Source organism: Osmia lignaria, chromosome 11 (assembly GCF_051020975.1).
Source record: "Osmia lignaria lignaria isolate PbOS001 chromosome 11, iyOsmLign1, whole genome shotgun sequence".
NCBI lineage: Eukaryota > Metazoa > Arthropoda > Insecta > Hymenoptera > Megachilidae > Osmia > Osmia lignaria.
This window is the reverse complement of record NC_135042.1, coordinates 7,018,500-7,043,964: the sequence shown is the minus strand read 5'-3', so window position 1 is coordinate 7,043,964 and position 25,465 is coordinate 7,018,500. Positions and strand designations below refer to the sequence as shown.

Here is a 25,465-nt window from a genome sequence, read left to right as displayed (position 1 = left end):
ATACCGGATGGAGTTCTACCACACTTGCTCAACATGTCACACGTTTGTTCCACACATCATTCGGTGACGCCCTAATCATTACTTTAAGTGTTTCAATTAATTTGTCGTACCCATGTGTTTAGGAACATTCGTTCTATCCCTTTAATACTTTCAAAAGCTCCAAACGTATCGTTGAAAATATTTATTTCATAAAGTAAGTCTACAAAATTTTCATTGATTTATTGTGGGGAATATTTTGTAATTAACAAAATATTAAATACTTTCGGTAACTAGTAGATACTGTAATAGATAAAGGAAAATAAGTAAAGGAGAATCTTAGAAGAATTCTAAAATTTACTATAAATCTTCTAATGATTGTATAAGAAAAAAAAAATTAAATTCCATTTAAATAAAAATTACTTGTACTTCAATAATTTGATAGACTGAGTAATAAACATCGTTTCATAATGCGAAATATCCGTCTGAATCAGTTACGATACAGATAAAATCCAAAGGAAAGGAACAAATAACAATTTCGAGGCAATCTACGTGATATTGTGCGACGTAGAAAAAGCAATACACTAGCGAACACGTAAAACTACCGTGTCGACATCGTTCTATGCAAGACCAATTACAGAACCGTTGCTACTCTTATGTCGGGCACGTCTCTTGGGTAGCTGTACGTTTCTTCATGAAAACAGAAATATGTCCAAGCGATCTATAACGTCAGAGTCGGTCGTAAAGCGTAAAGGACACGGTGATGCAGTTGCGTGGAAAAATAGTTTAGCAGACAGAATTGCCGGGCTCGTGTAATAAAACGGTTGCCACTTACTCGTGTGTAATTTTTCCGAGCGCAATGAGTGCAGCCGGAGCGGATGCTCGTTGGTTAACATTCTGCAGTGCGGAATTTGCCACGCAAGATTATTGCGACAATGTGTCTGGATCGCGAAAATAACCGACAAATTACACAGTCTGTTAAACAAGAGTTGTGCATTTCTTATTTTGAAAGACGTTATAGGATGTAATAGAAATGAAAAGCTTTAGTTTTGCGAAAGTAGTTAAAAACCAAGTACTTTGCAAGGGCTCGTGAGAATGTTAACTATGATTGGGACAAAGTTGTTTTTAGCGACAAGTGTTCATTTTGGGCACCTCTTCCCATACGAAAAGTCTGATTTACAAGTGGAAATCCACTTATCTAACGGATTGTTAAATGTTTCGGGTTGATTCAATCAACGTGGTTGTGGTACAGAAAAGTTGAATGTAGAGAAAATGTTTAAATTGTATTAGGTGAGTCTTCTGACATCTGATGATAAATGGTGCGATAAAGGTACTGATAAATGGATGTTTTGGGAAAATAATAATTCAAAAGGGCATAAATTAAAAGGTCTTTAACTAAATATGACATTTCTAATATGACCTCACAAATTATTAGGGAATTTATAAATCAACGTCAAATAGAGTGAAAGTTGCAATAGAATCTAAAGAAGTAATTATACAAAGATCATGGCCCAATTATTCGTTAAGAATAACAGAAGAAAGGAGAAATAGGAACAATTGAAAAGAAAATAAATAACATTAACAGACTTAAAATTAACAATCCTAATTACCGCCGCGTAAGCTTTAAACGATGCAGCTAGCTTTAATTAAACGTCTAATTTTCGAGTACAGTTGCGGTAACATTTCGATTATCCAAAGTAATTAAAAAGCGTGCAATTAGGATAAACATTTTTCCATCGCGCGTTCTGCTAATATGAAATCTGAGTATGTAACACCCAATAATTATAAATACTGTGTTAATTATGCTGCGGTAATTAATTTTGCATCGCAGGCACAAAACAATAAGCATAAATTTATCTTTTACAATATTTAATTTGATCCAAAAGGTCCAACTTTAATTTAATTTAGAAATATTAAAGAAATCAGGGCACATGAGTTTAAATGGCAAAGCCTGGGTAATGGATCCTTTTAACCTGCAAGTCATAAAAATTGCAATTGCGATCTTAGATCATTTATCAGAAAATCCTTATATATGCCCCTACAAAATTTAATAAGTGTAGATATAAAATATTATAACTTTTTTTATTTCAGATCATAATTATAGATTTTATACCTTGCACCATAAAAAGTTCACATCCGGGTCATGGCAATACCATTTCAGCTCCAACGCTGCTATTTTGTTTCCTTTTTCACATTTTTAAACTGAATATTATAGACAAAAGTTTGCTAAATAAATACATATAAACACACCTTCCGTATCTTTTATACTTTTCAAGAAAATTAAATTTAAAATTAGCTACCATTTGAAGGCCTGCAGGATGGCATAAATCCTGCAGTATAAAATATGAACAGAGTTATATTCCGTTCGTTAGATGAAATATCACTTTTATTTCTTTTAAAATTTCTTCCGGAGATTGTTAATTGTTCAACGTTCCTTTTCGATCCAATTCCTTCAAATTTCATAGGAATACTGTAATAGCGTAGCGAGTGATCCATGCTGTATTGACGGTCAAACTCAATTACGAGTTCCGTTAGCTGGGCTGCCAACTAAATTCCTGCAATATTCATCAACTTGACCCGAGCGCACAATAGGGAATCGCGCACCCTACCTATTTACGAGAACAGGAGCACTACTGGAATTTTCCTGGGTCCTTAGTCCCTTTGGTACCTATCGCAACTTCACGCTTCCATCTTTTCATTATACTAGCCGTTTCGAGTCTATGCTCTTCATTATTCAACAAATCACCTTTTGACCCGACCACTTTATTTATTGAAAGTCCATTAACAGGCTTTTCGATACTATTAAACGTTGATTGAAAACCAATCACGAAGCCTCCAATTATTTTTCACTCAACTATGACTTTTTATTAGTTGAAATAATAGAAATTAACTGTGTTACAATTAAAAGGAAACTAAAGGGGGTTATTCTCTTCTATTTATAGATAATACAATATTTATTTGATTAACTAAAAAAAAACTGCATGTCCCATCTTTATTATCAATTTCTTACTTTATTGAAAATAAATTTTGAAATCAGTTTTTATTAATAAACTTTCGAATATTTCGCTATATTCGATGTTAAACCGGTTGCTAATATCTTTCACTCATTTTGCTTAAACTTTCATTCTTCTTTTTCATTTTTTGGAATTATCATATATGAATTCATTCTCTTTTCCGCGTGATTTACACTTTACATCTTTCAACCCTTTTTTTCCAATCTATTCCGCATTATCACACTTTAATCTAGCCCATTGTTCTTTGTCCGTGTAATGGATGCCCTCTGCGCCCCAATAGGTTCCACGTACCGGCTGACTTTTCCTATATTTATACTCCTTGCGATATTCGAGGTAAGCAGTTTTTATCTTGCCCATTCTTGTATTATATTTCATGCTATTGTCAATTTAATCCTGATATTTTTTTCTGTCAATTTTGGTATCGCTTCTTCTTATAATAATAGAGATCAATAATTGTCATTTTCAAGATTTGGTAATACATACAATTAAAGGATTTTTAATGGGTCGATGAGGACTGTTTTCAATGAACTATTTTCAAACAAGTTAGTCTTTAAAAATTTATAATTTAATTGTAACACTTATTTCAATAATTTTATATTGATTTTATCGATTTTTAATCTTAATACAAGTTAACGCTATATTTGTCCTAACACCATCACATTTAGAAGCTGCAAAAACTCGTTACTGTTTACATTTCATATAGAAAACACAATAAAAGCTCCATAATATAAACCGTGGTTAAATAGAAAGAAAGAAAATATTTTGTTAGAACACACAATTCATTGCCGCAGGATATGAAAGTAATAATGATAAAAAAGAAGTGGTTTTCAGCGTAAAAATAAACTGAAAGTACAAAATGGAATTTTTCTATAAAAATTTTTCAACTCTTTGAACGAAGAACAAATTTATTTTATAAGATCTCAAATCAATTTTTCTGTTGTTGAAATTCTGGAGTTTTGGAATCTTGAAATTTTAAAACCTCGAAAGTTCTCATTTCCGAGGAGGGGTCAGTTCAGTATTTTAAGGGGACAAACCCACCTTCACCCCTACTTAATTATGATAACGATGCCAACGTATTAAAAAATAATGCAAATTAAAATAAAATAAAATTTCCCAATCCTCTGTAAATATAACAAAATAGAAAGTTCATACATTTGGATTTGGTAATAATTTCAAATTGATAGTTAATTAAACTCTCATTAAACTACGAATTAACTTAGCAATAACCAAAAGGTGATATACACGAATATACAGTTTAGGATACTCAATCGGATTACTTATTAAATGGTTATATATGATATTTATCGGTGGTTACAAATAGTTAGTAATCGATTCGAAGGTTATCCTGGTAATCGCGATAACACAAGTAACATATGGCAGTCGAAATTCATGGCACATCGGTGCTATATCGAATCGACACAATTAACCTTAGTAACTACAATGGGGTCGCGTGCGTGTTTCGGCTAGTGGTCTGTTCTAATTGTGGGTCGAGGGAACGTACTTTAATTCGGGTCGGTCGAAAAAAAAAAAAACAATATTTATTGTACATGTTTTACTCTACAGTGTACACGCAACGAAACGATTCATCACAACAACGTATTTATTAAAAATGGAATCCTAATGTGCCATTTTGGGCATCATTTTAAAATTTACGTTCGCCAGTAAATCTCTGCTTTTATTACTTGAACTGCTTTTATGATTATTAAGGGTATTTTTGTGAAATTGAATGCACATTTTGTTATACTTTTTTCCCCTTTTATTTCTATAATTACAGATGTGAAAGATAAATAACGTATTGCGTGACAAAAATTGCCATCGTCATAAGGTGAATGACCTCATTATTATACACATAAAAATGTAAAGTGCAAACCATTATTTGCATGAAATTGTTCATTATTGAGAATGTGGTTCCGCTAGCTTTCTTGAATGTTTATAAAAAATGTTATTAGTGGAAATGACATTTGGTTTAATATCCCCTTTATTTACCACCACGACTTTCAACTACTATATGAATGAAAATTAATTTTTTTCTATTTTATTAATAATTGCATGTCACAGTAATTGGAGTTAACTGGATACTTTAGTGAAATAGATAGTTATACTTATTAATGAATACTTTAATAATATTTTTCCTTCTCTACTATAAACTAGCCGAGAAACCTCATATTTTTATTTCCTTGAATAATTTATATATACAATCAGAAAATAATAACGTCTGATTGGAGGCATACATATACTTTAAATTCCATTCAAAGAATAAATCCTCCTCTGAAAAGCGTGCTTTCATACTAATTGAAAGCAGCTTTCCCTATATACGATAAATTTCTTTACAAATGAACTGCAAGAGAGTTCTTTTTATCATTATCATTTGCTTGTCAAATTATATGATAATACTTACAGATTTAAGAATGCTTGAATATTAAACTCAGGCGTTGAAATTTTTTAATTAAGAAGACAATGCCTGAATAAATACTTTGAAGTTAAAGAAATGAAATGAAACAGAAGTTCAAAATTAAGTTTAAATTATGGCTATTAACAGTGGTACATCGCGTTTTACAAGGGTTTAATTATCTAACTCAATTTTCAAATTTAAGTAATTTTACTATACGTGTAGCTGCCCGCAGTACCCAGTGTGTTTACCATAGTTTCACAGTATGCGACTATAGTCGCTCATTTAAAGGGTTAAACCGAAGGGCATTTGTTAGATCTAACCAGTGAGGCAGAAGAGAAACATCGCGAAGATAAAAATAGGCGTTGAAGCACAGTTATAATTTCAAGTGATAATCTGAGGCTAATATCTTCCTGCTAATAAACGTTGCACGCTACCGAGCGATTCGATAACGCGAATCTAATGAGCAACGCGGATTAAGTGTTACTGTAACCAGAGACGAAAATAAGCCTGGATTGGGCGATATCAATGAATGGTGTAATAAATTACACGAACTCTTTTATAAATCTTCAAATCCCGCTATTAGTTCCAAGTTCCATTGCATAAGAGCGTGTTTATACCTTTTCACGGATCGTAAAATACTCGCGATTAGATCGTGGATGTCTTTATAAAATATTTTCGTATTAGATGTGTAAATTATTTCGATTCTCGTAGTACAGCTAACAATAAGTAGCATAACGCTTGTGTATTTGTAGACAAATTATGTTTCATGGTGATTAATCAATTTCCAGTGGCAACACACCGTAAAACAACAAGCTGTTTGATGATTTCATAGCTACCGATGTGTCGGTCGATCGATAAAACGCATTTAATTAATTCGAATGACGCGTGGCGATCTTAATCGATTGCTGTACGTTCTTATTGTCAGCTGGCATTGAGCTGGTGCGTTTCCGGTGGTAGATAATATCACCTCTCCATACACGGTAATAAATGGGGCTTGGATAAGCCAGGGGTCGTCTGTCTCTAATGCTTTCCAGTAATATACCCTTTTTATTAATGTACTAATGTTCTTCGTGAAATTCCCAACGATTATGAGAAATAATATTACATTTAAAAACATTAAGGTATGATAAATATAGAATAGGAAATTTTCAGTATTTTTTATAGCTATGGGACATAGAAGTTTATAATTCAATCTATTATCTTCTTAGAGTCATCAATCATTCAATTAATTAATATGGGCTTTGAGTAATTGTATTCTGTTTGAAATAAAAATTGTTCAAATGTAGAATCTGCAATTTCAATAAGTGTTTTTTGTTTTATTATAATTGTTTTCATTTGATTATTTTGCAAAATTTCACGTAAATGCTTTTACTACAATTTAATGCATATGCACGAAATATTATTGTTTAAGCAAGAACATAATACATTTTCCAGTGACAATGTATAATTTCATTTCACCTAGTTAATACATAACACTTAAAAAGCATTCGAGTTTAAATTTCATGCTAAGAAGAGATTTGTAAATTTAAATGCTGGGTACTATTGCATTTCACGAATCTTAACGAGGTTTATATTCCACACATATAGCATTGCACTACACATGACACGTTTCAAATTACTAACAGAGAATGTTAGCCATTTGTCCCTTCCTCACTGATTTTCGTGAAACTATGATTACAGGAAGCTAAAGTTGAAAATATGAACAAGATATTACGTAGAATTTCAAGTATCTGATATTTTATAACTGGGTCATTCATTAGATACCGTAAAGAGATGTTACGTAAAATGCAATTAACTTAATTTTCGCCATTCGTTTATTACAGGACCTAAAATTTATTTCATTTTTTGCAAATAATATATCATTCTTTATCTAATGTCCGTTACTCATAAATATGTCTATCTTCTAATTGTTATATACATTTTGCAGGATTGACTGAGTCACAATTGACCCGATGTCGTTATTCAGGGGTTGCAAGTACGAAGACAAGGGGGTGGCCTTCTCTCGAGACCAAAGGCAAGTACGAATTTCCTTCCCCTAACATTTCCCTTCAACCTACGTTGAGGAAAACCTGCGTTGCACGCGACTATACACATAATCTAATATGCAGTGTATCAGAGCATGCAATCAGTTGAAAATATGTGATAAAACTGTCTTTGAAGTTTTACTTTCAATCAAATTAAAATCAACTATTTTAAAACTCTTATTATATGCAACTTTATATAATTAATTTTCAATAGTACCAAACAATGATTATATGAATGAATCATACTGCATATTACACGCTAATACATAAGACAATTATCTGACCACCAACTAGTTTTTATTAATAAAATACTTACGTGGTCATATTCAGAAAACTTTAAGCTTCAAATTAACACATAATAAGTATTAATTAACGATACTTTTATGTCATCAAATCATCCGACAATGAGACTCGCAAAATCTCTCTTTTAATATGAAACAACTTAATATATTAAATCAGTATTCTACTCGGGTGAGGAATATTCCAAAGGAAACAGAATCCAATCCCATCTATCCTGGCATTGTTCAAAGTTTTGTCATCGGGATGAGGAAGCGTAGGAAAGCTCTCGTCAACTCGAATAAAACCTACCTCCTCCATACAGAAACCCTCTCGCCATACACGACCGTATGGGAACTGTAAACCGTACGATCCGTTGGGGTGCATGCACGAAAGAAATAAGAGGGTGCACGTAAAAAAAAAAGAAAAACAAAAAAGGTTTGTAACGCCAGAAGCCAGGGACACGTAATTCGTCGGCCACGCCTTGATCCTTGTGAGCACAGTGTGCGTGCATGTAAACCCGTGTGTGCACATAGTGTGGGTACTCGTGCACGCGTGCACGCGTGCGACCTCAATTCGGTTGCACTAAGGGTCTCGCGACGCGCAACAACCTAGGGTCGTGTCTCCACTGGAGTAAAAACAAATCGAAGAATAGGCGTGACAAAGTCCTTGACTCCCAGAGCAACGTGTAAATGCGAACAGCGTGAAACATGGAAATATAGAAACGATTTGCAGAAGGGCAAACAAATAGAACAAAATTCATACGGCACTTATCCATTAAGGTGAAAAAATTGATATTTCTGGAGTAACAGTAATTACAAAGTAACTATATTTTGCTGTCCTTATGATAACTTGGAGTTTTCAGAAGATAGCTTTACTTTTTGACCAAGTACTTACCTTTTCTTTCAACAAGTACCGTATCTTTATTATTAAAATGCGAGAGAAAACTACTTCTCCGTAAATATTTTATGAATTTGAATGATTCTTTTTTTTTCTTTTTTTTTTTTGGACCTTTACAAAATTTTAGTAGATGCTTTAAGACCTTATGCCACGAAAAAGTTAATTTACATGCTTAAAACTTTTGCAGTTATAATGATAATACACGGTCTTTGGGAATAAACTTCGTTAATATTCATCTGTTCTGATGAAAGTTCGGTCTGTTTAGTTTTCCAGTTTGAGGAGAAACATTACAATACACGAAAAACATTCATGAGTTCTACTGAATTACGCGCTTCCTTTATTATATGCAACAGTTTGCTACCATATGAACACGCGAGTGAAAGTAAATTGTAAAACAGAGAGCATCGTGTTTTTAAAACCCATAATGCGAAAAATCTTTAAAAAGATATTTTATTTTCGTGCAAACCAACTTAAGCGCTATACAAATTGTATTATGTTTACCTTAGACATAATACATAATCAAAATTATAATTTTTTATTACTATTTTAAAACTTTGTTTTACATTATATCAAACTAGAATAATATTTATATTCTTACAGGAAAAATTTTTCTAATTACAATTATAATAAAAATTGCAAAAATAACTTTCGAAATAAATGATTCAAATTTTAAATTAAAAAATATTATATTTTCGTCTATTATTAAAATTTCGTTTTCTTTTTATATTTTTCGTTGATAATTTTAAAGGGCGATCAATTTTAAACTATTATTCAAAGTTATGAAGCCATCTTTGTCTTAGGGGATAGAAATAGTGACTTTAACCAAGGTGGGCGTATTTTGAGCATGGATCGAACACGCATTTGCATAAAAACTCTCCTTTACTTTATAAAAACTTTGGATGGCTGTTTGCTAAGGTAACACGAGGAATTTTGCATAGAGAAGTGCATTCAAGTCGAATGCACGTTCGTGTACAAGAACATCCTGCTACTTTCGTTCTTGAGGAAGTATGCAATTTGACAACCTAATAATACGATACAATTGCACTTCAAATATCTACAAAATTGCTATTTTCCTTTGCAAGTCACTATTTCTTAAGAATTCAACTGATATTTGATTAAAAATTATACATTGCAACAATAGAATTGCGATCTAACAATTTTTATTATAATTTCAATAAAAGGTATTTCAGTTTTTGTTTAATTTCAATTTTATACGAATGTCGTTGACTAGTCAATTGTAATTAAATATAAACACTTAATAATAACCTCGTGAATTTTTCTAAAAAAAAGACAAAAGGCTTTTAATTTTTAAAGCTAAAATTGAATACACAATCTGTGATTAGTAATTTTGATTGTAAGCACGCAAATCATGCTCAAAGGATACATAATTTGATACCCTTTCATATTGAATTTGAAAAATTGCTTTTCTTTCATTCATCTCTGGAATACATTTAATTAATTACTTGCGTCTTATCTTTGTTCCACGAACCATCGTCACGCGAAATTACACTGTACACTGTTTCTGGTTCTTATCTCTTTACATCGATCCTATCTTTTCACTTCATTTAATTTACAAGTTCATTTTATTAATCCTGTTGATTGTATCAAAAAATGAAATAATTTGATGTGTCTACAAATCAGAATTTCATTCTAATTTAAGATAAATACTTCAATATGAGTTAGACCGCCTTGAAGGGCTCAAAAAATATTAAATTAATAAGAATTTATTTCTAAATGATAAAAACATTTTTTGGGGTATAAAAGGAAACCTAAAGTTACAAAAGTCTCAATCAAAGATTTGTCATTTGAATATTTTTATGATTACACGTGAACAAATGTTACGTCAAATTGTGAAATCAAAGTTTAAATTGTTAATAATATATTCTCATCAACAGTGAAAATTTCGTATATTCGAATCGTATTCTGAGCAAGTCAAGCGAAATTCCGGAAGTTTCTTGCCACTTGGGAGTTTACTCGAGTACCACTGATTTTCGGATAATCAAATCTTATGCTAGGTACCGCAAATCTGAGAAATTACATTTATCAAGTAGAAGTATATCAATACTTCAACAGACATTGAAATAAATACCAAATCCAATATAATTATTTGAAATACTAATGAATTACAAATCTTTGAAATATTTATTAAATCTTTACTACATGATAATTTTGAAAGTATCTTAATTTTTTAATACTTAAATATGGATGGTACAATATTTTTCATACCACTTTGAAAAATCAAAATTCTTTGAAATACAGATTATATTATTTCATATTTATAAGAATAAAATTTCTGGGCAACCTTGGCCCTTTTTTTAAATTTCATGCTTGAAAGAGTTAATTAAATTAATTTTTATTATAAGCTTTTCAAATCGCCAGAAAGAAGAATAAAAATAAGAAATTCGTCGTCTGTAAATACACCCCAAAGACTTCAAAACAAGATATCTCTATCTTGTCCAAGTAAAAAAGCTGATAATGAAATGTCGAAAAATATAAATATTAGCTGATGACGTCCTAGTAAACGTTCATTCAGTATAAACGGACTACGAGTTTACAAAAAGCGAAGAAACCCTTTATTACTTCCGACACAGATGTTGGAAACCATTCTCATTTAGGGAAGATAAAAAAAAAGAGAAACAGGAGAGAAAACTGGCACACGTATTTGAAGGAGAGCATATCTGAGCCGCTATCATTGAAGGAATATTCGTATCGTTAATTATTTCTGTCTCTTCGTTTTAACTGGAGCACTAAATTCTCGTCCGTGGAATGGAAAAGAAATGAGAAAAAGACCGAAGGGAATTTCTCGCAATATTGCTCGTCACGTTAAGTGGTACAAAAACTTCGTTAGTTTCTTTTTGTCGGACGCGGGTGGAAAGAGAGACAAAAAAAAAGGGTACAAGAGAACGTGACTTCGGTAAAATAATATTGCTGTTGCTTTTAGGAAGTGCATCGTCGGAGCATGATAAATGATCGCATGCAACAATAGATATGTGTCACCTGATACCAGCGAAACCACTGAACTCATCTAAATCCCCGTGCACAGTCGGACTATTGTTAAGAGAATATATCGCACTATCAAATGATTTTTGTCTCCTATCAAAAATATAGTCGATTGAAAACAGGAACATTTTTCCTGTCACATGGTTTCCCTTGTTTTTTAGTTATATTGTATCAGAAGTATGCGAATGTTTTCATCGTTTTCAAAACGATTTTCTTTATTAATCTATTAGTTTCTAGGAGTGGGAAATATATTAGCAAATAAATGGTTATGGTAGATATTTTGTAATACTACACATAAAGTATCATAACTTAGAAAAGATATATTTTTTTCATTGAAACATTAGATATAGAATATTTTCTATTAAAATATTCTGCCATTGTTCAGTGAAAAAATGAATATTGCAATCAGGAGCTTCAATATTTTTATACTTTCAATGATTCAACGCTCTGCGTGGTCAAACTCTATTAAGTAGTATTACTCCTTATGATCAGACAGTCTTTTCGCGCTAAGTGCAAACTACTAATCAATGACGCGACCCATAAATGGATACATGTTTCAATCTTTCAATTCTTAAGACACATTAATTTCAATTAATTTTGCAATATATTTTATTTAGTGTTCCTCACAATATCGTACCAGTATTAAGAGAATTATCAACTAACTAAGTAAATGGGTTAAAAATGAAAATTCAATAAAATCATATAATACGATTATTAACGCAATCAATATTTATAATGCAATTAAATATATTCATTACCATTGCATTAAATATATCCTCCTTCTCATCAATTATAAATAGAAGGTAATGATTAAATATTTGATTAATAACCACCCTTTATTTAACGATGAAATCCCCAATGACGTAAAATTCAATATATAAAAACGTTAATAATAGACCCAGAATATATCTTCAATAAAACAGTCGCATTTCCGAGACAATTTTTCGTTAAAACAACCATAGATCAAGGGAAACAAGAGGCGGGTTAATAGAATCTTCCCTAGAAATACAGTGGTTAATTTGCATTCCCACCAGATGGAACCTCTCGAATTCAATTAAACACGAAAATTTCGAAAGCGTCACAGTACATTTTCAGGGTTTATCATCTTACATTGATCTGGGCGTGTTTTATCGCGCAACCGTGGCCTCGCTGGCGGAAATCATTCTATTCATTGGCGGCATAATAACCGCTGTCACGAACATTGCGAAATTCCGACGAACTCGTTCGCGCCGAAACGAAGTAGAGGTTCGCCGATAACTTTCTCAAATAGGTTGTATACATATTGAAACGCATCGATCGAAGTTTGGAAATTCTTCATCGTCGGGTCTAGGAGGTTCGGTACGGGCGGCTTCGAATTTCATCGCTTCGAGACACTGCTTTTAACTTTTCGTCCCGGGCATGCTCGCGGAACGTGTGAGAAACGCAGTCTCCTCGAGGTACGTGCATACGAAGTAGCTTCGAAATTTTACTTTTCTTCCTCCGGGTAACGGGGAGATTCGATAAAAACGTGGAAGACGAGCTGCGCGCGTGAAACGTTTCGCGCCCGAATACGGTGTGCGGATTAAAGAGGTGCGTGGAGTCAGAACGGGGAACACACGCATATCAACGTGTGATTTACGAGTTGAAAGGTATAAAAGAATTCAGGGATGTATCAACATGGATTCGAACTAACCTTGAGCGTAGACGAGAGTGAACAAAGCGACGATGACGGCGAGGACGTGACACCACATTTTTCTTTTCCCACCTTCCGTTCGCTCGCTCCTTTTCCTGTATCCAGCTTCGTTTCACTTTTCACGCGAACCTGTCGCTTTTCTCTGCGCCACGAACGAACAAAAAAAAAAAGAAAGGAAGCACTGTGTTTTAATCGCGTTTCCGGCGTATCGCGTGCCGGTTAATCGACGGGATTTGTTTCGACTAGGCCGTAACTCGATCGTTTAACGTCACGAAAGATCCTGTATTCGCTCATATCAGCCGTCGTACACTTTATTTTTCCAAGATAACCACGTCACTATCTACCGATTTTTTCCTGTTCCACACTACGAATTTCTTCCGAGAAACAACACACTTTTTCAACAGTCACGTGGCTCGATCATTGTCACTGAATGATTCTTGAAGGGAATATTTCCTTTGCGATCTCTTAATCATCCTGTAACAAGAATAATATTATTCTTTAATTTACAAATATATTAGGTACGCAAATTAATTCGATGACTAATATGCATTGTGTTTTCTTAACCCTCGGACGGCGGACCATGAAGAGAGTCCCAATTAATTTTCTAAATTTTATACTGCACCTTTTAAAAAATTATCATTTTAAAAATTATATCCTTGATTATATTTTGTAAGGTCTTGATTGACCGAGATTCTGCTGTTCAAGGGTTAATTAGTATTTTTAATTTGAATACTTTCCCGCGCTCCTGTATTTGAAAAGTGGCGGGAAAATATAACAATATAAACTATTTCAATAATTGAAGGTTCCATAATATAAAATTATATTTAGAGTTTAAAAAAATACTTAAGGATAAATTTTACAAAGTTTTGGAAAGATAAAAAGAAATATAATTAATTGATTATCTCAGAATTAAAAGTAATCTATACCAAGAGGTTTATTGTTATTCTATTATTGAAAATAAAACGTAGGTTTCAAAATAAAAAACATTCAAAAATAATATTTCATAAATGGAAAAGAAGAAAAGAAGCAGCGATAATAAATCTATGCGATATCTTCGAAAATCCGGTAATCTAAAAGTCTTGTTCCCACATTATTCTTTTACTTTGGTGGCTAAGAAATTCGTGTAGATTTCAAAAGTTGCTTTAAGTCCCGAGAGAATGGAACCTGAATAGCTGTCACCTGCGGTACGTATCCGGAGATTTTTCCAATCGTACGAAAAGAAGTATCGATGAAAGATAGAAAACAAGAACGGTGGGGGGGGATGGAAGGGACGATCGCGAGGAAAAGTTAGCGAGGTAAGCAAACTCGATAGAGTTAGAAAACTTGGACACATCGCGGCACCAAGATCTCTGGATACGATCTTACCGTTCCTTAGAACTTGCCAAAAGTCTGACTTAAAAACTACCCTAAGCATCGAAAGAACAACCGGATGAAAGGTACGATCTATAGAAACGCAAAGAAATTTTCTTGGCACATGATGCGTGCTAAGTACCAGCCAACAACCCACGCTTTATCTAATGCCACGAAGAAACTTGAATTCGTTCGGATAAACACTCTTCATCTATCGCCTCTTTACCAACTTTCTTATCAATTTTTCTCATGAAATGTGTGAATGCATTAATGGTACCTATTGAAAAGGTGAACGGACCTTATTGATGGATTTTATCGTTGGTGATTAATGAAGGCGGAGGACGTGTCTTCTTCAAAGCAACCTTATAGAGTAACGTTTGTGTTAGGCCATCACTTACAAATCAAATACCACTCTAGCATGGCTTCCATTGCTTTCTCCTTCGCCTTCCAACTTTCCTTTCGACCTACGCCATTGTCGCCAGCCACCCTAAATCCTCCTACTACTCGCGTTCCACTGGCACTCTAGGCTGCAGCAAGCCATAATTGAATAAAACCGCTAAGTGATTAATTGCATGAACCTTCGCAGTGCTCTTCCTTGCCAACTAACTTCGTACTTGACTTTAAAGGACGTTTACTGCATCGTTTCGTTTTTTTGTCAGACTTCAACGGGATCGGCCGCGATCTTTCCCGGAGTTTGAATTTATTTGCGTACGATTGAAATATTTCATTTCTTCAATTCATGATTTGAATTGATATCAATTAGATGTAGAGATCGTTGTCTTCTTTGAGAGATTTATTTCTATTTCTATCGGTTGGATTCTTAATTATAATTTTTAGTTTGATTTTGTAAAATTAAATCTTCTGAAGAACAGAAATGGTGTTGGGTGATTAAAAAGGGGAAAGAATAATTATCTGCTATGGCGAGTATTTAGATAGTGAAGTGAGTATTAAAGAACGGTAGCTGAAATGTGTACATTCACGTTCAATCAGGATTCAACGGGGAAAGTGGAGATGTCCCCTTCTTCCCCCTAAACTTTCCCGGAGAAAATGACAATGAAGCGAAAGGAGCCCCATCTCTAATTAGTCTTTCAGATTTCTAACAAGAAAACTTTCATATATCGAAGAGTAGCGAAGTACATTTCATTCATTAAAAATAAATAATCGTGTTATCGTGTATATTAATTAAAGGAAGAAGCTATACTTAATGGGATTTCTATGCAGATTAATAAGAGCGTCACGGCCATTACGTTTTCTCGTTCTTTCAAATGTTTAACACAACTTCTGACGCAGAGAAAAGCGTATTTTGATCCTGTAATTTTCTACGGCAATTGGAAACTTTGACAAAAGTTGCAAGCGAGAAAAGTTTTTAATGATAATTTCCCTGTCGTGCCGGGTAATAGAGGCTTCGAGATATCGTAAACACGATTACGAATTTATCTGTAGGGTCGAAAATATCTGAAATAAAGTTAACTACTTCACAAGGAGGCAATAAATGCACGTTTGAGTTTAATAAGAGAAGGTTGAGTTTAACAAGATTAATGCAAAAATAGTTTAGTATTAACAACAAAGTTTAGATAAATAGAGTAGCTTTCAATTGAAATATTTATTGAAATCCAAAAAAATAATAAAAACGATAAAATTTTAGTTTCAAAATCGAGCTTTACATATCGTCCTCCATTTCTTAATAATTATTTGATAAAAAATGAATTGCAAAATTCTAATTCTAGAATATATTATATTTGAGGGATATACCGAACCTAAAACACTTCAAAATAATGTCAATCGGTATTTTTTAAATTTCCATAAAATCTGAAAATTTTCTATAACTTATACACCTTCCATTTTAAAGTTAAATATTTTCCTTAGTTTTCACAATTTTTTCTAGAATAAGAATTCAGCCATTTTTTTGAATTCAAATGTTTACAAAGAGATTATGCAAATGGAAACAATCTATGTACAAAAATCTTATTTTAATAATTATAAATCGTTATTAAGTTGCCAATAAAAGTACATATAAAATTCTGTTGCGATTGCTTTTTATTTGTGAAGAATAAAGCATTCTACAGATGGCTGACTTTTTCCGTTCACGGTAGTAGAAAATCCCCTTAAGCTCAGTTATCCCAGTTACGATTAACGATGTTACTAAAACAGCAACATCATGTATACATGTTCGTATATGTTAGACTTTTCTGAGAGCAGAAATACTCGTTCTTCGCTGTTTTTTAATTGAACAAATAATCCGTAATATAAATTTTAGAGAACAGTAGATAGTGGCAAAAATGTATCATTCGTAACTACCTTCTCAACGACCTATTATGCTAAACAATAAATTTTTCGTTTTATATGCAGAAAATATACACATCATTATACAATCTATTTTAACAATTTTTTATGTAATATTTCATCGCGCGTACACTCAGAGCAAAAAGTAATATTTAAAACTTAATCTTTTGTGAATCCCTATCGAAGTAGGTAATGTCAATAATTAGTATAAATTACTCTGCAGAAGCAAAATTAATTATCAATTTTTCCTTTCATCTGAACTTACTCTGCCAGTTTGAAAATTGTTTTTCCTTTCAAAAACAGTTCTATCGAAAAAACTTCACTTTATTCATGATCTACGATTCAAGTTACGCTATTAAATCGAATTTACTTGTACGCCTGCTCACGCTTAGACTCGCTTGAGTTTTCCTAGTTTAAAACTTGGCACAAGAATAGAAGAGGTTTCGATTCCCAGCCAAAGAGAAAATGAATGAATTTACTGGTTTTAAAGAAAACTTTCACACCTTTCAGATGAAAGAGCAACTTGTTTCACTCACGAGAAAAACACAAGTTTCATCCAGCCGTCTTCGAAGTACATCAAATTTGTCACTGAGGCGTCACTACTTTGTACACACAACAGAATCTGATGATCTTCCACGTGAGTACAGTAATTACAATTTTAATTGATTAACAACATCACACATCACTTGAATTATTTAAAAAATTATTGTTCAAAGCTGCGTTTCAGTTACCTTTAATATTGTAATGAAACAATGACAGCATATTCTATTTATGAATAAAAATGAGAAAAACAAATTTTTGTTCAAAAATGTTTTATTAAAAAATTCTAATAAAAATATGAAATAACGGTGGACTGCTTTTCATTCGAAAAATAATTATTTTCATTATTATTTTTGTTTTATTATGGCTCATAAAAACAAATTAGGGATATTTATCAATATTAGTTGCATTTCAAAGTGTCACCCATTCTAATAAATCCAAGACTAATATCTATGAAAAATTGAATTTATTACACTGCGAATGACTTAATTCTTTAATGAATCATTTTTAAACCCGCATTTAAACATTATTATCTCATTAGTATTCGCAGAATATGCTGGGATTGTTTTTCGAAAACATTGAAACACCCTGTATATCGTAGCTGAAAATCGTAATTCACATCTTCAACGTGTCGTATTCGCTTGTATCCGGTTGATAAAATATCACTGTATTCACGTATCACGATGCGTAGCAGTGAAATCATCTCAAGCATTCGGAAGCGATAAATACGGGTGTCGAATGGAAACACAAAACGGAAACACTATTTATTTTCCTCGGCGTCGATCCAGAAAATGTCATCTACCCGGGCTCGCAGCCGCAGGTCCACTTTACCGGGTGTGAAAAACTTTATTAAACGTCGACGTCACCGTCGCTCGCATTATCCCTCCAATCCGTGTTTCACCGGTGGAAGTTACCGCACCGAATCGAATTTGCTAATACGCCAGCAGCCCAGAGGGACTTTGCTCGTCGCGTGGCAGGAAACGTTCGCCTCGGTTATTTAACGTACAGGGAGAAACGTCGTTTCTAACAACTTATTAACCGTCCAGGCGTATATAAACAGCCCGGAGAACAATTTACGCCCGAACGCGATTATCCTGCGATTATTTTTGACACGTTGACTTTCTTTCACCGTACCGATATCGCTTAATCCTCCATACACTCGTGTAACTTTCAGTTTTCTCTCGTAAATTGAAAACTTTCCCTCCCCCATCGCTCCTTTTTCACCCTGCCCCATTGTGCGCGACGTATCGTAACGAGTTATGGAACAAATATTGTGTCTTAATCGGGCGTGATTTAACAGTGGCAGGAATTTTTAGAGGTACTTTGTCATTTGCTTTTTTGAGGGACAAAATTCCAGTTGCGGAGGGTTGAATCGATGATTTATCGAAGAATAATCACTGCAATCACTTGTTTATTTTTAAATGGGAAATATTGTATGTTCGATAATGTCTTTTTAATTTTATAAGATATTTATAGACACCTGGGTGCAAAATGGACTTCCTTTAGATAAGGGTAGAAACAAAGGGTGGGTTCTCATCGTTTGCTTTTGATTTTGGGAGAGCTTAAGAAAATCCTAAACCTAGTATATCTATGATCTCATATTACTTAACTGCCTCGATAAAAATATAAAGAACTTCAAATTTGCAAAGAAATAATGGAGATTATGGAAAGTCCTTTAAGAAGAAAATGTGAGGTAACATATCACAGTCCAGGTGACGAGATTAAAACAGCAGTTAATTAATTTTCTGCAAGTAAAATTGAAGACTTTCATACTAATGGAATGTGGAAAGTTAAAGAACATTAAAGAAGAGTTATAGAAATGAATGACGATTACTTTGTTAAATATGGTTATGTTTCGAGAAAGTTTAGATTACTTGAGTTTTGTGTTACAAGTCTGCACCAACTTCTTTCAGCACCTAATACGTAGGTTGGGGAAGATTCCTCTTCAAAATATGAACACCTTATATCAAAAATTTGAATATTTCACAATATATCACCTATTTCCCTGTCACATTATACACTCGTAATTACTAATTATAAATTACTAACTGGAATAATCAGCACCCCAAACATTGAAAAATTCATAATTTGCTCATTAGGGAAATTATTATACATTGCAGAGAACACATGTGTTAAATTACAATCACCCTTTCTCGAGAAACAATTTGTTATATGATAATCAGTGAAAAAGTATAAGAATCGTCAAATGTCAGAAAATGAATTAAATTATAATTTAATTAATACCAACATTTTACTAATAAAAAGTTAGATTTTTTTAATCCTTGGATAGCGGAGCCTGGGTCAATCATGACCCAAACTTACAAAACATATAGAAACACATTAATCTAAAGTTAAATGTGTAATTTTTTAAGGAACAGTGCCAAATTTAAAAAATTAATAAAACATAATACAAAATTAAATTAAAATTGTAGCTTTCTCCATGGTCCACTATCCTAGGGTTAAGTGTCTCGAAACGATTTTTAAATAAATTTAAGAAGTGCAATTTTTATGTATTTATCCAGTTTCGAAAAATATCGTTGAAAAGTGTCATAAATTGAAATATAACGCTGTAAGTGAATCGATGTCACCGGTAAGGTGTTCCCACGCGAAACGAATAATCGATGGGGTGCGTGATAGGAATACCATTAGGATTATTTGGTAAACAGTATCAGTCTTAGAAGTGTCCCAACAAAACAGCGTTGCATATATAGCTACAGTAAACACTTTTATCGTGAATATTTCAGCATGCATCGCGTACATAATAAAACCATAAGGCATCTAAAAAAAATTTTCAAAAATCAACACTTTCGAATCTTCAACCAGTTACATTGAATCAATGCTCCAAACGTTATTCCTACAAAATCAATCTATAACCGCGAAACACTATGGTAACACGCCCATGGTATCGATAATCCTCTTGAAAACGACAGAAGCACTATTCTCAGGAATAATTAATTAAGACACTCGCGGCATTTATCGCGCCATTTATACATCGATCCTGCAGTTTCGCTCGATCGAACGAGAGCTTTGAATTTCGGTCACAAATTCGAATCCACTGGTGCTCGTCCGGTCCGTTCGAACCAAAAAACGTTGTTAAAGAGAAGGCGTCACTCGGCTCGTCAAAGAGTTCGGGTATGATGATGAAAATCGAAAGCGTACAAAACTTGATTCATCAAAATCCATTGGTCCTCGGGATGTGTGTACGGACGCGGCAGTCTATGTCATCGGTCGGCACGGCGAAAAAACAAACTCTTTTTTCCACGTTTTGCCACGGCGAATCAATACGGATTAATTCGTCGATAAAGGTATCGTATCGGTGGAAATTCTGTGTGCCACTGGATCCTCAATTAACGAACGGTCGACCGAGGAAAAACTCGTTGAACTCGTTAAGCCACAGCGGCGGCCCTGTTACCAATCCCAACGCGACGGTTCGAACGTCGAATAAGATTCGTTGCCAGGATGAGATCACGGTGTCTGCAACGTAACCGGAGTCACGTACGTGCTCTTCGATTTCGATAAAAGAAAAGGAAAATGAAAATTCACCGGTGTTCCGGAGAAGTAATTGCAACGAGCGTAATTGTTGCTCGGTTAAAAGCAACACATAAGGGTAGAAATTGATTGCATCTATGAAGAAACGAGCATCGGGGTATGATTGAGGGGATTCGTTATCACGGAACCACGGTTAAACCATGACCTATGCCCACAATACTTGGATATTCCCTGCGCGGATCGTATTTTTCCGAATCGAGGAATGACCAGACTGCACCCTCCAAAGAATGCTACATTTTATTAAATACCACACGCGTTTCGAACTATCGATACGGAACAGCGAGAAATAAATATCGAACGGATGGAAATGTTTGATTCGAAAATTGCGGGAATTCTTCGGTTACCATTTCAATTGAAAACGAGGAATCCTCTGTACGATCACGATTGATTTCATAATTGAATACAGGTGAATTTTTTTTTCTAAGTTTTGTAAGAATGTATCGAGGAAAGTGGAAAATTTAATTTCTCAAATTTCTTAAATGTAAGAATTTGAAGAAAAGAATTCACTTCGATGGAAAGAAAAAAATTTTAAGTTGAATCGCATCGAAAACGGCTTCGATAAATCCATTTGACGGATCACAAATAACAACCTTTCGAAATTTCACCCTTCCAGCGGCGCTTGTCAAACTGTATCTCGTGAAGAAAAAAAAAAGGTCAGCTCGCGTTTGAACAGGACCGTTTGATTGCGAGTAACTCGTGTGTGTTGCGCGCGCGAGTGATGCGCAAACGGAGCGCATCGGTTTAAACGAAAGCGAAGAAAAGTACACGTACGCTCGCGACGATCGCGGGCTGAATACTGGCGCGTCGTACCGCCCGGACTTTTAGTTCGTGGCGCTACCGAGAAGCGTCGCGACGCTTCTCTCGCCCCACTCCCTGTTTCAGCCCTTGGACGGCGTCAGCCGGCCGGCCCTCTCAAATCGTCCGGCACGTTTCACGGTGTCCCTCGCCCTTCCTCGCCACGCCTCACCGCGTCGCGTCCCGTCGCGCCGCGCCGTCTCAACCCCCTTCGCCGCGACGCTGCTCGATGGATCTTGTATTTCCATTCTCGATCACCCCGTGACGCCTCGTATCGTCACCTGAATGTACAGTCTTTTGATGCACCGCTACCTGGTATGTGACAACCCACCTATCACTGAAGAAACGCGACGGATACTTAACTCCGTACACATTACTATCGATATTTGAGACGTGTTGTTGGGTTGGACACTTTTCGTGCGGGAGACAAAATTGCTGGGCGGGAAAAGGAAGGATAAGGGAGTTTTCGAGCAGTATTTTCCTTTTTTTCTTTTTTTGGATGAACTGGTGGAGGGATATTAATTTTGTGGTTTTGATAATGCTTGGTGCTTTGAACGTTATTAGATGCTTTGATGTGTATGTTAGTGCGAATTTGATGCGAATGGAATTGATACGTATGTGCTGTAGGAGTTATCTGGGGAGAGGTAAGGAATATGGGGGTTGTATTAACGCGTTTTGTGACAAAGGAATCATTCATGGTTCAAGGTGTTTATTGGAAACACATTTGTAACCCTGGAACAGTAACATAATCATTTTGTGTGAACTGTAGTTAGGGTGGTGTCATATGTGACACCCGTTAATTAGCACATTCCTCGTCAACGTCACGGTGGCTCTTACACCTGTGTATATGATCCCTTTGATTCCTCATATGAGCTTCTAATGTTTTGTTTTTATGTTTCAAAATAAAAATCGAACTCAACTAATTTCATATAGTGTAATTAAACAAATTTTATGTAAAATAATAATAATAATGGTCTAAGCTTAGAAAAATGTAAATTAGTTTTTAATAAATACCGATGCTTGTATTTATTGAATATGAACAAATTTACAAAATATTATTCTTGATCATGCATATGATCTCAACTTAAATGTTAACCGTGTCAGTGACCACACCCCGTCACTGTCCTAGGGTTAATTAACCACTTGGCTTGTAATAACGTTTCTGACCCATAATTGTAGTCTTGGGTTAAAAGTGAACAGCACATCTCCCACTCGTGATTTCACTTTTTAAAATGTTGATAACGGTTTCATGTATGCACATTTCCCAAGGCATACTTGTACCACCAAACGAGAATAAAAATAATCCCTTCAGTTTGTGCGAGGTGTGCTCAGAATTGAACAAATGAAGCGAGACTACTTAAGAATGCAAAAAATGTCTTGTAGCTTAATATGTTCCCAACTGTTTTGGAATGGAGTATACTCAACGGAGTTATTAATTTTCTTGTACTCAAAATTTCTTTCTCCAGGCTTCTAACATGAAAATGAACTTCGTTAATTTTTCTTCTCTTTTGTCACTTTCACAAAAACATAACTGTTTTTTCATTTGAGTGAAATAAATACCTACTTATTTATACGTACCTTACTTTTTGTATTTTATTACATTTATTGACTGAAAGAACTATTACCATTTATTTTTTATTTTTTTTCTAATTAATGTTTTAATGCAAGTAATTTGTCAACCTGATTTATCCGTTACCTTACTCTCAGCTGATTTCTTCTCTTGATACACTTATAAATGAAAATTGGAAGGTACAAGTTATAACAGTATCGCTGCTGAAGCTAGTTCCAAAACGATTCATTTTCGTTATGTCACATATAATTTAATCATGTGGCCATTCACAAGCTGCGATGAGTTCTGATGAGGAGTTTCCAAAATAGATTGATGAAGTGAATGTTTGTGAAGTGAAGACTAAATGTTTGTTAGAATTCATGCAATACGTTAAATAACTTCTGAAATTCATTATTATAATTGACTGTTTTCCATATCTATGCATTGATTCTGTATGGAAGAGCAATCGAAATTTCAAAGGCAATTACTAATATTATCGCAAAGGTGAATTTATTCCCCAAGGTAATGAGTGGCAAAGGTTTACTCACAATCGTTTCAAAAACCATTTCGAGTGGTTTATATTTGATTTAAATTGCACGTTTCTTTGATTACCATGAAATGTTTGTTGAACCATTAAATTTATTCTATTTTTTCAAGGATTGAATTTCAAAGTGCAATTCTTACCTTCTTATCTTCAATTTTAATTTCATTTTGGGTTTCATATTATTTCCTTTTAAAATATTATTTTAAAAATTATATTAAAAATTGATACATTTAGCTTTAGTTGAAATAACGTTGGGCATATTTGATGACGTTTAACATGCCTTCATTACATAGAAATTCTGATTTCAGAGATAATTTAAAAAGTATAATGACATTCATCAGACATTTCTGTTCTATTCATTAGATTTCATTTATATATATCAGGCTGTCTAAAAAAAGGGTTTACATTGTAGGAATCATAAATTTTCTATTACAAAGGATACAAAAAACTTGGTAGCATTTTGCAACATGAAAGTTTGTATTCAAGATATCAAGTAAATAATTGAAAACGTCCAACTTCTATTTCTTGAACGACTAACAAGCGAATCGCGTGGCTGCCGAATCATGCAGTTACATAAAAGAATATATGTTCTACTGTTCACTGGAATTGAAATTGAATGTTCACCATTCGCTCACACTTCTTAAAATTATTCAGTTTAAAAAGCATACCTTTTCTGATCCAATAATTGAGGAATGTTAATCAAGTGGTACGTCTCGAGTTTGATGAAACTTTGATATGATGTAGTATTGGTAAAGGTATTCGATACGTAGTTTTTTCGTCGGTCAACGTTCATATCGATGGAGTGAAAATAGTCCTTAAAGTATGGGCTGAAAAATCCATTACGTGAAAAATCTAAAAAATTTATTGGTAACAGAAAAAACAGGTTCGCTACAAAAATATTTTTCAACTGACCGATTCGAGTGTAAAAACTTGATATTTTTTCTGAAATTGTGGACAGTTTTTTCTCAACCGTATAACAACATAGGTCTTATGCAGTTCAATATAGTTATAACAACGTGTTGTTCTAAGGGAGGTACATAAAATTCACAAAGAAACGAAATGAAAGAGAGAAATAAAAACAAATATATTTTATGAGACCATAAGTACAACTGTTCTTTCGACCGCTTCGGGCCACACGCGCGTTACAAATCTGTCTCCCTCTTAGAATTATAGTAATATTCGCGACTATGAACCCTTACAACATATATAATAAATATTATTACGTGCAAAGTGTACTCGTATTCTGTATATGCTCTTAAGTTTTTACGATGTTTTGTGTAATTTTATTATATTACTTGATTTTTTTTTCATATTTGATTGACTATTGAAATTAATTTGTAACTTAAAATATTTTTTTTTTCCCAATTAAGTAAGTAAATGTAATTTGAAAGATTGCTTGTAATACTTTGAACAACTGATTCGTACACTGTCAGAAGGAATAAGATAAATTAGCTGAAACAAATGTAGGATTTAAGGATCAATGAGTTAAACGGAAGAAGCAGCAATGAACAATGATATATGATAATAAGGAAGAAGAATATATTTCAAATATGAAAGATATGCATGAGATACGCTTTTCGTTCGGACCAACTGTCGATTTA

General features: G+C 33.7%; 1 protein-coding gene and 1 long non-coding RNA gene across 12 annotated transcripts in view; one reads left to right on the top strand and one right to left on the bottom strand.

Annotated features, from left to right (window-relative positions):
- Positions 1-21,757, bottom strand: part of LOC117603711 (nephrin) — a 170,571-nt gene extending 148,814 nt beyond the window's left edge. For all 3 annotated transcript variants that reach the window (XM_034323117.2, XM_034323118.2, XM_034323119.2), the window contains exons 1-2: positions 21,567-21,757; positions 13,255-13,728 (exon numbers count right to left, since the gene is read on the bottom strand). In XM_034323117.2, the coding sequence (XP_034179008.2) occupies positions 13,255-13,312 (58 nt within the window). In that variant the 5' untranslated portion in view covers positions 13,313-13,728; positions 21,567-21,757. The remainder of the gene's footprint in view (positions 1-13,254; positions 13,729-21,566) is intronic.
- Positions 1-25,465, top strand: part of LOC143305798 (uncharacterized) — a 179,391-nt gene that overhangs the window by 46,705 nt on the left and 107,221 nt on the right. For all 9 annotated transcript variants that reach the window (XR_013062961.1, XR_013062958.1, XR_013062957.1 and 6 more), the window contains exons 2-3: positions 7,310-7,396; positions 17,398-17,524. This is a non-coding gene — a long non-coding RNA (uncharacterized LOC143305798). The remainder of the gene's footprint in view (positions 1-7,309; positions 7,397-17,397; positions 17,525-25,465) is intronic.